This window comes from Eumetopias jubatus, unplaced genomic scaffold (assembly GCF_037043125.1).
Source record: "Eumetopias jubatus isolate StellerSeaLion01/CBP00866 unplaced genomic scaffold, mEumJub1_p1.0 scaffold_5, whole genome shotgun sequence".
Lineage (NCBI taxonomy): Eukaryota > Metazoa > Chordata > Mammalia > Carnivora > Otariidae > Eumetopias > Eumetopias jubatus.
In genome coordinates, this window is record NW_028274811.1 from 73612136 (window position 1) to 73627058 (window position 14923).

The window sequence follows — 14923 nt, forward strand, 5'->3', positions numbered from 1 at the left end:
AGTCAGGGTTCCAACCCACTCTCCTGGTATCCATGGCTACTTGCTGTCACTCACGGTGTGGCAGTCCCCCATGGTGCTTGATAAAATGATGATCAGGATGGTGTAATGAGCCTTTTGGACAGCTTACAAACCACGAAATACTGTATTTCTAAGTTTTGTGGGGGGTTTTGTTGTTGTTTTGTTTTGTTTTGTTTTTTATTTGACAGAGAGAGACACAGCGAGAGCAGGAACACAAGCGGGGGAGTGGGAGAGGGAGAAGCAGGCCCCCCGCCGAGCAGGGAGCCTGATGTGGGGCTCGATCCCAGGACCCCAGGACCACAACCCGAGCCAAAGGCAGATGCCCAACGACTGAGCCACCCAGGCACCCCTGTTATTTCTAAGTTTTAAGAGCTCAGCTTAACATTAGAAGACATACTGTTGAAGCCAAAAATCATGGGCAGTATTTATCTGTGGGATCTGTTTGTCATTTGGCATCCTGAACATTACGTGTCCCCAGAGCAAGGCAAACCTGGCACCATACTTTGAAAAATAACTCAACCAATAATATAATTTCTGTATATGAGGGCCAGGTAGTATTACCAAAATCTGCAGATTCCAATTACAGAACTCGGGAAAATATTTCAAAGCTGAAACAATCAACATCTTTTTGGCCCAGTAACTGGACAAAATTTTCTCTACAAAGCCAAAGTTCAATATTTTAATTCAGTTAAAGCCCGGGACCCAGTACACCTGTCATTATTGCTGCATTCTTTGTGAGACTCCCTCTAGTGGCCCACAAGAGTTAGCTTCCTGAACAAGCACACTTGGACGAAGATTGGGGAGTTCCGTGGCAGTTCATTCTCTTTGTCTAATTTGATGGAAACTGGTCTCCTATCAAATGTGAAGGTGAAATCAGGGGAAGGGTGTGAAATGTCAGCCTAAAGACCCCCCACTCCCTCCCAGTGGGACCAGGAGGTGAAGGACCTAGTGATTTTACGACAATGAGCACTAAGAAAAACCCTTGAAGCTCTGAAATCCCAGGGACTTGACCTAAAGTGTGAGGGCCAACCCCAATGACATCACAGATCTTTCCTGTGGTCACAATGGTACTGAGCCACCCTGGGAAGATGCCCCAGAAACACAAAGACTTTAGTCAGATGGCAACCAAGTTTCCTCAGAGCTTTGGCTTTCTGAAAGACAAAATAAAAAACTCTCTGCTCCCTTTCAAAAAAGTCAAATCAACAAAAAATCAAAAAGCCAGAAAATCAAGCATCATGAGCTCAGGTATTTATCTCATGGATTATTCAAGGTCTCTAAGTTCTCATTCTTGACGACCTTACCTATATTTCTTACTACATATAAACAAGGTATTAAACCCCAAAGGAGATCCTTGGATGGCTTGAGCACAATAGAGTAAGAAATCATTTCCTATTATTTTATAACACTTTGATCTAAGTGGCTGCATCTCAACAAAGTTTCCTAATGTCTAATGGAAGTACCTGGGATGATAAATTCTTCTAGCTGACTATGGGTGTGATGAATTAATGAATTAATGTAGGGGAGGACAGAAGAGGGGAGTGTAAAATAAACTAGAAGCCTCCCTTAACCTTCACCGTATGTACAGAAACTGTCCTTAATTAAAAAAAAAAAAAAATTAACCACCAGGGCAAAAATCCACTTGCCTTAGTTCCTGATTTGATTTAGCATTCTGGTTGCCTAGTTACAGATGTAAACAAAAGTGCCTCCCCAGCTGCAGAGGAACAGCCGAAGGAAACTGATGGCCCCCTTCCTGGCTCAGTCAATGACCAAGAAAAGAAAGCAAGTACTTTTAGCCATTCATACTAAAAATACAATATTTTGCTCAGCTTCTTTAAAGCTTAGCATTGTTCAGAGAGTTCTAAGGAGTCCTAGAAGAGTTGTTTATCTTCTCGCTCTACCTACATTTCTTGTTTGTTCTGCTTTGACAAAGTGACTGGTGACCACACAAGCTGAAAAGAGAGAGGGTCTCAATATGTGAATACATTCATTGGACTGACTTTTAATATGCAGGGCTAAATATGAACACAAATTTGATCATTATTTTTTATAAAGATTCAAAAGAAACTATGATAAATGCATGATAGAGACTTTATCTCTAACATGAAAAAGAGAATAGCTAAATAGGTTTCTTTTATTGGTACTTGTCATCAGTGAAAAAGAACATTTAAAGAAGCAGTATTTTTAGACCTCACCAGGGGATGCAGCCTCTGGTGATGGAAAGAGCACTGGAAAGCTAGCACAGTATCAAGCACTGGATTTTGGTTTCTGTTGGCTGTAGCACCCACTGGCTGTGTGACTTGCAGCAATTACTTAACCTCTCTGTTTCCTCTTCTGTGAAATGGACTAATTAGGCCTATCATTCAAAGATGTGAGGTTTGAATGAACCACTAAGATAAAGAGTTTAGTAAGTAAGAGAGACTTGGTCAATTGTTAGAATATGATTATTATTATCATCATCTATATGATCTTGAGGAAGTCTGCTACTTCTCTAATCCTCAGATTCCTTGCCTATAAAAATGATCATCTTAAATTCTTTCTGCAATAAGGTAGGATTTCAGTAAAGACAATGATTCCCACCTTATAGGGCATTATATATGTGAAAGTATTTTATAGGCTCCAGTTAAGCGATAAAGGAACACAACATTTTAAAGTATTGTTATAAAACAGGTGAAAACTGACACATGTAAAAAGTCCATGAAGAGCCACCGACTTGTTTGTGAGAATTGTTATATAATTACAGCCTAGCTTGTAGGAATAGAGATGAAACAGAGCTGCCTCCTATATGCAGTTAGCAAAGATAGAAAAATTTACATATAAACTTATGTTAGATACATCAAAATTTGCATATAAGAGGAAACAAACAGGCTGCAACATTAACAGCTTTTGCTCTCTGTAGGTAGTACAATTACAATGAGAATTTCTTTTTTCTGTATCTTTTACTTTTCTATATTTTTCCAAATTTTCCTCCATTATCAGGTCTAACGTGTTACTTTAAACGTATGTGAGTTGTAGCTGTGTTTTTAAGAGGATGCTACTTATGGTCTTCAACATAAGACTTAAAAATAACATAAAAGTGAAAGATATATCCAACTGTTTCTCTTGAGAAGGGGGAAGAAGACAATCACCTAGTAATTCAGTGTCCTTGGACACAATATTCATAGTCTTTCATTCCACAAAAGGGAATGAAAGGGCTCCTAGGTGCCAAACATGGAAGGCCAGGGAGCAGCCAGTTGCTGAGGGAATACCACAGGCAGACCAGGCCAGGGTCACCATGGAGAGGTGAGAAGAAAGAGCAGCACTGAGTAGGCCAGTAGCCCAGGGTCCAGCTCTGTTCCAGCTCGAACCTGGAGTCAAAACACAGAGCAGGGCAGAAGGCCAGTCATGTTCTGTAGGTAGTTAGGATGGTTTCCATAACATGGACCCCTGGGTGCCCAGTGGATCAGTGTACCCATCCTCTAGGGGAAGACCTGGCTTCAGAGCCTCAGATCCCACTCAGCAATGGGGAGAGAGGGCCTAAAGCATGATCATGGCGGTCACTGGCTCCATTTTGAGCAACCTTAAGCCATGCTGGTTGTCCACCGCCAAGTGGGCAGGGTCAGGAGAGCCTAACTATTGTCAGACGGTCTTTATTAGCTTCCTTGATAATAAACTCACTTTTTTATTTTTTTAAGTTTTACTGGAGGAGAGAGCTTTCCACTTAAGTCTCTTGGGTGTTAATTAAGAAGTAAGACATGGTAGTTTTGCAAAAGGAATGATTTCTGTTTGTGGGTCTTAAATACTCTGCTCACCATGATCATATACAATAACATAAACTAAGAAAAATATCCCAGGAAACTATTTTAAGTTTTAAACTGAGGCGAAATACCACTCATACTCTCCCGATTGAATCCAGTTCAGTGATGGGCTATTAAAATGAGCATAAGTCTGTGTCCTCTTTTTGATCTTAAAAATAAAGAACTTTAGAGTTTAAAACAGTTTTAGCATATGTCAAACAGTGAGTGCATTTGGCAGTCTCTTTCCTCCGAGAAATGCTCTTAAATTATGAACTTTGGTACAAGGGGAACTTTCTAGTAGTGCTATGTTATTGGATGAGTTAAGTTCATATGGCCAGCTATGTTAAACACTAGTAAGTTATGTACAAAACTGTGCTCTGCCTTCATTTCTCATTGACTGTAATAATCTGACATCCAGGTTTCATAGAAAACAAAATTACCTGGATAGACTAGATTTCTAGTTTGGGACTTCATTTTTGAAAACTAGTTGTTTCCCCTCGGAAATTAGCATGTTGGAGTAAATTCATTCTGTGAGAACTCCTTTAGTAACTCATCCAATAATCATTGGATATTTCACTTAAAATTTTTCTAAGAATAATCCATGGCTTTGAATTGTCCAAAAAGTTTTTCCTGTGATACCAATCTATGAAATGAAGCTCTCTAACTTGATTTTGGTTTTAGTCTCTAGAAATACAGATGGAGCATGTGTAAGTTTAACTGGGCTGATGGTCTATAGTATATATTTTGTTTAAAATTAAAATATTTATATAAAAATAAGATCGGTAAGACTTACCTATAAAGTAGCTGATGATACATTTTAAACCCATGACCTTTGTTTTAGGTAAGATTATCTCCTGCCACAATGTCAACCAAGAATTCTACAGATCTAGTTCAGTATGTTGACACGTAAGTCTGTAAAGTGCAACCCATTTCAACTATTTACTATATTTAATGATTCAGCTAGAGATTAAAGTGCCTAAGATCTTTGAGTTCATATAAATGGATTCTCTGCTTTCAGAAGAGACTGCATAAGCAACTTCAGAAGATGACCCTCTCTATGCTATTCTGTTCTCTTTGACCAAACAAGCCCATTTTATAGCCTCCTCTTTAAGTAACTTCCATAGGTTCCTATAGATTATGAATCATACAACATAGGCAATGAATGACATATGAAAAGATCACATAGAGTTAACTATGACTTTCAAAATACACCAAATTAATCTATTAGGATTTTGTTATAAAAACTCAGAAATTTTTAAGTATATTAAATGAATCATGAGAAAATTCTGTTTTTGCTGCTTACAGTGCCACACCTGGACCTCATCCAGGGAAGGTCTGCAGAAGAGGGACAACTCTGTGGGCATGGGAATATGACACATTATTGATACATATACAGTGTCCGAAAGACCCTTGAATTCCAGTTGGTAAAGGTGGCATCACAGAGGCAATGCATATTCAATTGAGTTGTTTTCTATTTTGCATGTCGAGGGAGGATTTGGTCTGAGGCAACAATTAATGTTTTTAGGGCACTTGGGATTTCATCTCTATATGACCTCAGTCAGTCCCATAATGTCTCTTGGCTTTGGTTCTTTCATTTGCCGAACAAAGACGTTAGATTAGAAGATCCCTCGGACCCACTGTAACTTTAAAATGATTCTGATCCTGGGGCATCTGGGTGGCTTAGTTGGTTAAGGACCTGCCTTTGGCTCAGGTCCTGATCCTGGAAGTCTAGGATGAAGCCCTGCATTGGGCTCCCTGCTCAGTGGAGAGTCTGCTTCTCCCTCTGCCTTCACCCCACTCATGCCCCCCCTCAAATAAATAAATAAATAAGATTTTTTAAAAATAAGATAAAATAATTCTGATCCTAAAATATATATTATGACCACAGAAGAAATTTAGCAAACAAATGAAATGAGTCAATGAGAAGAGAAAAGTCTAAATACTGGATTTTTATTTTTTATATTACCTTTAACAATGAAGATGATAAAAATTTTAAACTCACAGATTTTTATTACAATCTGTTCACAATTAAGAGTTTCCCTGATCCTTAGCCAATTGAATTAGCACACCACAAATACTTCAGCCACAGTATTTCAGCCCCTCTTTTCATGCTGCCCATAACTTGTATTTGCTCATATGACAATAAGGCCATAATTTAGGGAAAATGAAACCAAACAAAGGAAAAGGATTTTTTTAATGTTTAAAAATACAACTGAGGGGGGGTGCCCGGGTGGCTTAGTTGGTTAAGCGACTGCCTTCGGCTCAGGTCATGATCCTGGAGTCCCAGGATCGAGTCCCACATCGGGCTCCCTGCTCAGCGGGGAGTCTGCTTCTCCCTCTGACCCTCCCCCCTCTCATGCTCTCTCTCTCTCTCTCATTCTGTCTCTCAAAATAAATAAATAAATAAAATCTTTAAAAACAAATACAAGTGAGGGTTCTAGAGGGGAGGGGCTGGGGGATGGGTTAGCCTGGTGATTGGTATTAAAGAGGGCACGTACTGCATGGAGCACTGGGTGTCATATGCGAACACCGAATCATGGAACACTACATCAAAAACTAACGATGTAATGTATGGTGACTAACATAACATAATAAAATTTAAAAAAATACAGTATTTTAATGTTTAAAAATACAATTCGGATCAGTGACTTTTTTCTGAGTGAAGGACAATGAATGTGGTAGGCATAGAAATAATTATTTTACATGGATATATTAGCTAACCTTGCCATCCGAGGAAGAAAGGGAGACTTGTTCCTACCTGAATCCACACATGCTAAATGGAAAATAGAAATCATTCTTCTGATCTGTCAAATTCCAAGATGAACCCAAGTGGATTTCTTTAGCCCAGGCTGCTGACCTACATCCCGGGAGATGACAGAACAAATTCCTGGAAGACGGTGACAATCTTGAAAAGAAATCCAAGGAAATTTTTGCCATTTCTTGGATTCCAGAGAAACTAAAATTAAGACAAGGGGGGAGAAATATTCTCTAATTCAAAGCAAAAACATAATGAAGATTATCTAGTCCCGGAATTCATTTCTACCTTGATCTCCCCCAAAACCCCTCTCTTGTGGTCGAAGCCATATATCTAGAACTTCTAGGTACCACCTGAGATAGTTTTGTTTTGTTTTGTTTTTGATCTTTCCCCTGTGATCTCCCAGAGCAGGCTGCAAGCTTTCTAAAGGCAGGGATGGTATAACCTTACCCCTACAGTACTAGCCTATGGCGGTGCATTGACTATCGATTCCTGTGGAACCATAGTTGATAGACTTAATGGAGAGTCATGGGGGAACAACTGAATCTTTAAGAGTCAGCTTCATGCAGCAGACTCCTAGGTAGCTGATTAACTGGAAAAGCAAAATGGTACTCGGGCATTTCAATCATCAGTGCAGATACTTTATACTGACAGGTCGAATCCAATAAAATAAACAGAAAAACAACAAATTTTTAAAAATTGCTTCATCCTTCAAGCCATAGTACTCAGTGAGCAGCAACAAATTTATTGATATGCAAACAAGGTACTTACACAAGCAAAAGTCATTATCAACTCATTAAACTGCCTGAATATATATTACATATTTGCAGAGGTTCTGCCTTATAAATCTATACGGGAACATTTATAGGAAATACAAAAAACCAAACACTAACCACAACCAAAAAAAAAGTAAAAATCCAGCAAAGATTCACGCTGTGAAGAAGGTTTGCACATTAAAAAGACTGGCAGGACCGAGTGCTTACAGGGCTCTGCTCAGCCTCAGGCAGTTGGAGCTACACCCACACATTATTAGTACTTGTTAAATGTTAGGTCATATTAATAATCCATGGGGCAGGGGGAGGCGGAATGCTTGCAATCATTTATAGGACAATTATGGTGACATTATATTAAAGGCAGTAAATAATTATGATTGCCACATGTGTTTGTTGATTCACAATGACAGGGTAGCCCATGCTTATTTAAGCTTGATTGAACAGTAAGGCACCAAAGTCTTTTCTCTTTTTCTTCTTTTTTTTTCTGCTGGCAGAAGGAGCACGGCATGGAGGCCAGGCACCTCAGGTCCACTCTTAAATCCGCCTCTAATTAGCTATGGGACCTTGAGAAAAAGAAAATGTCTTTTCTTTGTGGGCAGTCTCTGCCTCTTCTGTAAAATGGGGTGGAGTTTTCAGTGATGGTGAGCAGCCGAAGTCCAAGGGCTGTCTGTGTTCACAATCAGATCCAGATTTCACTTCCAGGATGCAGATTAGAAAGCCACCTCTGTTTGCTACTTCTCAACTCTGTTCACAATTTCTCATAAACATTCTTTTATGTCATAACATAAGTGGCTAAGATTTAAGAACATAGATTATTCCCCTATGGGATTTAATTTTGAATAGAAAACAAATGCTGCCGATAAATCTCTTTTTTATTTTTCTTCAATTGACCCTACTGAAAAAAAAAATTCTGACCTCTGAATCAAATAATTCCTAAGGTCTCTTCCATCCCTAAAATTCTCTGGTCTTCTAAAACTGGTTATTTACCTTTTATTCACTTTACAAACACTTATTGAGCATTTACTATGTGCTAGGCACTTAGAGAGTCATCAGGGAACAAGACAGACTAAGCCTCCCGGCCTCGTGGAGATTCCATTCGAGCAGGAGGAAGAGATACACATTGTTGGATAACCTGTCAAGGCAGGCCTTGCTGAGAAGTCCGATGTGAGCAAAAAATCAGGAGATGAGGGAGCTGGCTGTGTAGACGTGTGTGCGAAGAGCAAAGTTTCCAAGGCATGGGGGCAAAGATGGCTGGAATGAAAAAGAGAAAAGTATAAACTTGAAGTATCATGCCCCCGGGCCAGGGAAGTGAAGTTGTTTGGTACTGAGGAGTTGTCCAGGCTGGGCTACAGCCAGTGGGTATCTCGTGAGTTCTCTCAGGAGTACCCTCTGGGAAGATGAGGGGTCTGGCTGACAGCCAAAGAAGGGTATTTAAAATTTGGATCCATAAAACTATCAGTAAGTGAAATGGGCAAAATAAGACATGATTGATGATCTCTCTTGGTGAGTAGAATATGGCATTAGGGGTCTGGGAAGTATTTATTTTCACAGTTTTCCCTCTGTACCATGGCAGACATTTTATTATATCCCCGTGATGCACTGCTTTTCTTGCTATATGATGAAGACAGATATTTTACAGTAAAGGACAGGAGAAAGAAAGACCAAACACTGTTGGTTGAGCTTTCTATGGGCTAGGTGATGTAACCTTGGATATCTTTTGGGTTTTATTTTGCAACGTCCTATCCATCCATGAAGGCAACCAGCTCCCAGGAAAGAAAGTTCAAAACAGCCTACACAGCTTGTGAAGGCGGGCACTCTGGGTTTGTTAGCAAGGATTCTATGACCTGGCAAACCCTCTTGCACCCGGCACAGCTCCCTGGCCCCACTGACCATATTCATTGCTAAAGCTTCCAGCTCTTAGGCCATGGTAATCTCCTCACTTCATCCTCTCAATAACCCTAACAGAGGGAAAGTGTCACTATTTTAACGGCAAAGACCCTGGGGTTCAAAGGAGTCAAATATTTGTCCACACACAATACTATGACAGGACCAAGATTCTAACCCAGAAATCTATGTCTAGATTTCCACATGCCCTGCCAGCAATCCGCTCAATACATGTGTGTGTGCACATGCACACATACACACACATGCAACACCCCGGGACATTTCACCTGCAGCCCATCCCTGGAGCATGAAAGATGTGATACGACCATAGACTTCTGGTCTTCCTCCATGAGGGCCCCTCTGTGAGGTGTGGCCAGCCTGGACTCTCGGCATCTTAGCTGTGCCTGGGAGGCACCACCGTCAGCCTCAGTGCAGTCTCTTATTCGTCTCTGGCATCTTCTAGATTCCATCTCTAGCCCCTTGCTGTGATGGGCGAGACTCTGGCTGTGGGTGGACACAGCTATAGTAATTGGGCATGACCCACAGCAACCCCCCTGCCATATTGGTTAGGGTAGGGGCTGCCCAGATGAAACTCAGTACCTCCCCCAACCCCCAGGAGGCCCTCTGGATTCTTGCCACACGTAGGAGCTTCTGCTCAAGCGAGAGAACTGTGCTGGGGTCAGGTTGAGGCTGGACTCGGTTCTTTAGAGCAGAGAGGGAGCCCCTCCAGCCTCTGGGCCTCAGAGAGGACCCTTAGAACTCCACGGAGAGATGCAACCCAAGCAGAGGAAAGGTGACTGGTAGATACATAATGTATCCTGAGAAAACACAATGTAACAGGAAGAGCTACTGATTGGTCTAAGCCAAGTTGCTGCGATGCAGGAAAAAAAAAAGAGTCAAAAATAGCAGCTTACAACGTTTCCCAGCCGAGTTACTGCCAATCTCCAAGCCTCAGATTCCATCCGAATTGAGAAAAATTTTACCTATGTAGTGGTGGGGATGAAATGAAATAATTTTTATGGAAGTGACATGTCGACCATAGGCATTATATGGAAATAAGATTGTGTAATAATAAGTTCCTTACATTCGTCCTGGGTTAGGAACTTCCCTTAAGTTATGTACCATCTCTCCTAGGGCTGCCATAACACAGTCTCATAAATTGGGTAGCTTAAAACAACAGATATTTATTGCCTCACAATGGGAGGTCAGAAGTCTGAAATCAAGGTGTCGGCAGGGCTGGTTTCATCTGAGGGCTCTGAGGGAGAATCTGTTTCATTCCTCTCTCTTCGCTTCTGGTGACCGCTGGTAATCTCTGGTGTTCCTTGGCTTCTAGATGCATCACTTCAATCTCTACCACCGTATTTGCCTGGTAGTCTCCTTGTGTCTCCATCTTTCCATGGCCGTCTTCTTATAGGGGCGTCAGTCACACTGGATTATGGGCCCACCCTGCCCTATCATCCCAACTAATTACATCTGCAATGACCTTATTTCCAAATGGTTACATTTTGAGGTACCAGGAGTTAGGACTTCAACATACCTTCTGGTGGGGAGACAATGCAGCCCGTAATTCCATCTAATAATTACTAATAATCATCGTAAGAACATATGTAAAAGACACTTATTGGCATTACAAAGCACTCCAAGTACATTAAGTAAACTGATATCCTTCAAGCAGTTGGGTCGGGCGGGAGTCCTGGTCTCCACAGGACGACGCAAGGACGGAAGGGCAACCCAAGGAAGGCTAGAGATAGTAAAAGGCCGAGACAGCGCCTGAACCCCAGTCTTCAGATTCCAAATATAGTGTTCTTTACCCTGGAGACTCCCATAGACAACACATACACCTCCCCCAAAATAGCCAGGCAATATGGAAAAGTGTCACAAAAATGCTACAAAGTGCAATAAGAACTCCAAATATCATCAAAACCATTTGCTGCTGCAGTTTGCACACGCTTTGCCTGTAAGTGCAACCTATCACATCTCCATTCACACAGACACTCCGGAACCCCTGAATGCCTCCCGCAAGAAAGCCAATCACCCCAGGTGTATCATTCATTCTGGAATTTCATTGAAAATTTTACTAACGTGAGGTGTTTCCCTCATACAGTATAACTTTTCACTGGAAATTATCCACAACCAGTCTCCTTCTCCAATCTCTTCTCAGCTACATCCCTATTTAGAGTTCTGTCCTTTCCAGGCTCTTCCATGCAGACCTCGCACTGGCACAACCCTATCGGCTTTGGTCGGCCTCTTCCCAGACTGTACCCATGAAACTGGAGTTGCCTCCCTTAGGGCCCTAGAGCATTCAGTATTACGTAAAACTCAGCAACGGAGGCTTCTCTAGCTGCCAAAATCCATTTGCCAGGGTGGTTAGATACAAGCAACAGAGAAACCATGGAAAACATCTTTTCAATTTCATTGTTCCACATTCACTTACAGGTTATTTTTGTGAGGTCTCAAAATGTTCCCTAAAATGTCACTGTATATGTACGTTTTTTGCAGGACTCTAGGCACCAAGAATGGAGCTAGTCATCATAGATTTCACAAAAATGAAAACTGTCTTCAGTTCTCATCATTGTTCTAGAAAAGGCTTTCAGCTCTCAAACTTTTGCATCTTGAGTATTACAGGTTGCCAAGACGGTTATCAGAATCTCCTAAGTAAATGTAGTGCTCTATTCACAGGAACAGAACAGGCAGAGAAGTGAGAGGTTCTCTGTGCCGACGCATCTGTCAGCAATGACACAGCTGGTGCAAGTCACACGGAGCCTCAGAGAAACAGAACTCGGAGTTTGTGGAAAATCTGTTCAGATTCCGTTGTCAGCTCCATAATCAATGATTTATGGAAAGCCCAAATAGCTCTCTGAAAAGGCCCCCTGGGAATTCTTTCTCCTGTGGTTAGTAGCTCCATCTGGACTAGTCTGGAATATTCAGACATTTCTTTACTTTCGCAGTTAAATTTAGATATAAGTCCCACTGATATAACATACTAATGAAACAGTGGGCTTGTTTTTGTTTTTAACTTACTGAAAGAATCAGAGTGGCCACATCTTGTTATTCAGTTTTTAACCATTTGGATGATCTCAGGCTTTGAACCAAGGTATCAGGAATCTTTCTTAGAAGATTGAGAATGTTCCTATGTGTGTTTTTTCTGGTGGTTGATTTAGAAAGCTCAATCACAAAACAGTCTTCTCTTTTGTTACGGTAATGGAAGTGGAAAAATATACGAGCTCTATGTTTATCTTGCAGGAATCATGTAAAGAGAACTAAACAGAGCATTATCTGGTGCTTCATTAAGCATCATGAACAAATAATAATAAAACTCCCCATCTATAGTAAACCTTAAGCATGAAAAGAGATTTCAAAAAGGAATGCTCTCCGTTTAAGTGTAAAATAACTTCTAAAAATAAACTTTAAAAGCTAAAAGAAACCATAGAGTCCATCATTTATATAAGTCAGTTAATGTCCCCAGGGTTGCAGGAAAATATACTTGCATAGAGCAGGTGCTGCCTCCCTAGAGGCTTCCTTCGGTGTACCAAACAGCAACATCATGGAGCCCATCATGACAGGCAGGACCACAGACTGGCATCTGAGCAGAGGCGGCAGCCCCGTGCCCCTGGCCCCTCTGCTGGCTTCTGTCTCATGCCTCATACTCTCTCTGGATTCAGTCTTGACACCAGCCAACAGCACCCCCCCGAAGAGTGAGTGAACGTGGGCTCCTCATAACACTGCAGTTCCGTGGCATTGGTTTCGCCACCCCCACCATGTGCCTCTCACAGGAACTATACAGAGCTTCACAACCATACAGCCAAGTAGGCCTGGTAGCCCCACTGAAGGATGAATTCAATTGAAACCCTTGGTTGGTCAATGGTGGAACCCATATTCTACCCTCGGTCTATCTTGCCTACCACCTTGCCAAACTGCTTCTGACTACCCACTTGACTTGAGAGCTCATTCTCTATTTTACACATCAGCACTTCATTCTATTCTGCCTTGTAACATTCTATTCTGCCTTGTAACATTCACTAATTCACATGACCCATCTTAAATAAATCAGTGACGCTCAATATTTAGAAGACATTTAGAAACACCTGTTTATTTCAAATATGTATTCTTGCGGTGTCCCTCCCAACCTTCAAGATCATGATTGAACGAATCTGTGGTAGAGCCAAGGAATCTTCATTGTAACAACTTCCCTCCCTTCCCCACTCTCATCATACTAGTTCAAGTTTCTTTATGAGAAATACTGAATTAGACTAAGTTCCTTGAGGGACAGACCACTGTATATTAAGCATGGACTAGAGTAGATATTTAGTAAATACTTACTGATGTATTTTTTATTTCAACTGTCATTTTTATTGGTAGACTATTATAGATACAGTGCTTTCAGCTACACATAACACAAACTCCAACCAAAATGGTTGATTAGCTCACATTTTTATAAATCTAGAGTTTGGTTAATTTAGAGGCTTAACATCATCAAGTAGGTGTTTCCTATCCTTCCTCCCTGCCATCCTATTCTCCCTCATGATCACAAGATGGCTTCGGCAGCTCCAGACATCACATACAGATGTGACAACATCCAGCAAACAAGTGGGAAGTTCCTTCTTATGTATCTCTTCTCGAAAGCAAAGAAACCTTACCCAGAAACCCCACAAGAGGTTTCCCCTTTCACTGGACTGGCCAGAATTGCTTCACATGCTTCTACTTAAACCACTTGCATCTCAACCCAGAAGGAGACCACCATGATTCACGTGCCCCACTGAAGGACATGGTGGATGGGAGGATGAACCAAATCAGGCAGAAGCAGTGGGGGTGGGCAGGGTGGCTACGAGGAGTTAACCAACAATGTGTGCCACACTGGGAACACCTAAGAGTACACAAATACTCAATTTTGAGAGGAATGCAGCATCATTCACAAGTGTCTGTATGGGGTGGAAGTCTAGGGACCAAACACTCTCTTACTGGCACATGCAGGCTGCAGGTTGTGAAGAGACCAGAAAAAACACTCGCTCAAGGAAGATTGCAAGTAAATGTGCAGTCTGCCACTAGGCTATGTGTCACCATCAGCAGGGCCCGACACCCCCTTCCCTTCTGCCTGTGACTCACACAGCCCATCCAGGGGAGCACTGTCAGCATGCTGGTGTTTTAGAGGAATGGATTTTACATATATATGAGGCTCCATTTGGTAATTTTCCAGAAGAACGTTTTGAGCCAAATGAGTGGTAGAGGGAATTTAATGAAATCCTCAGCAAAGCCTTCTTTGTGCAGGGGAAAGGAAAGAGGAGCTTCACCTCGGCTGAGGCTGAGGCTACTTTATATTGCCCAAGAGAAGAAACTGTAAACCTTGGGGCTCTCCCAACCTGTACCTTTACGGCACCATTCCCGCCCCCCCCCAATTTCCAACAACTCAGCCTTAAGGGAACAAACAGTCTAGCTAGAAAAAACAGTCAACAAATATTTATTGACTACCTACTTCATGTCAGGCACCCTTCTCAGTGTTGGAGACCATGTGGAGAACAAGTTAGATAAAGCCCCTGCCCACAGGAAGTTTTTATTCTAGTGATGGAGGGCAGAAAATAACACAAGGAAGATAATTTTAGATAATGACAAATGCTGGGGAGAAGATGAAATGGGGTATGAGGATAGAAAGTGACTGAGGAAGGGCGCTTAGGTGGCTCAGTCGGTTAAGCATCTGCCTTCTGCTCAGGTCATGATCCCCAGAG

At 41.6% G+C, this 14923-nt stretch overlaps 1 protein-coding gene across 1 annotated transcript in view; it reads left to right on the forward strand.

Annotated features, from left to right (window-relative positions):
* The first annotated feature begins 1082 nt into the window (after window positions 1-1082).
* The window catches only part of FAM81B (family with sequence similarity 81 member B), a 52036-nt gene continuing 38195 nt past the window's right edge, over window positions 1083-14923 (forward strand). Inside the window, exons 1-3 of the mRNA XM_028089320.2 lie at window positions 1083-1263; window positions 1700-1797; window positions 4633-4697. Of these exons, the coding sequence (XP_027945121.2) occupies window positions 1083-1263; window positions 1700-1797; window positions 4633-4697 (344 nt within the window). The remainder of the gene's footprint in view (window positions 1264-1699; window positions 1798-4632; window positions 4698-14923) is intronic.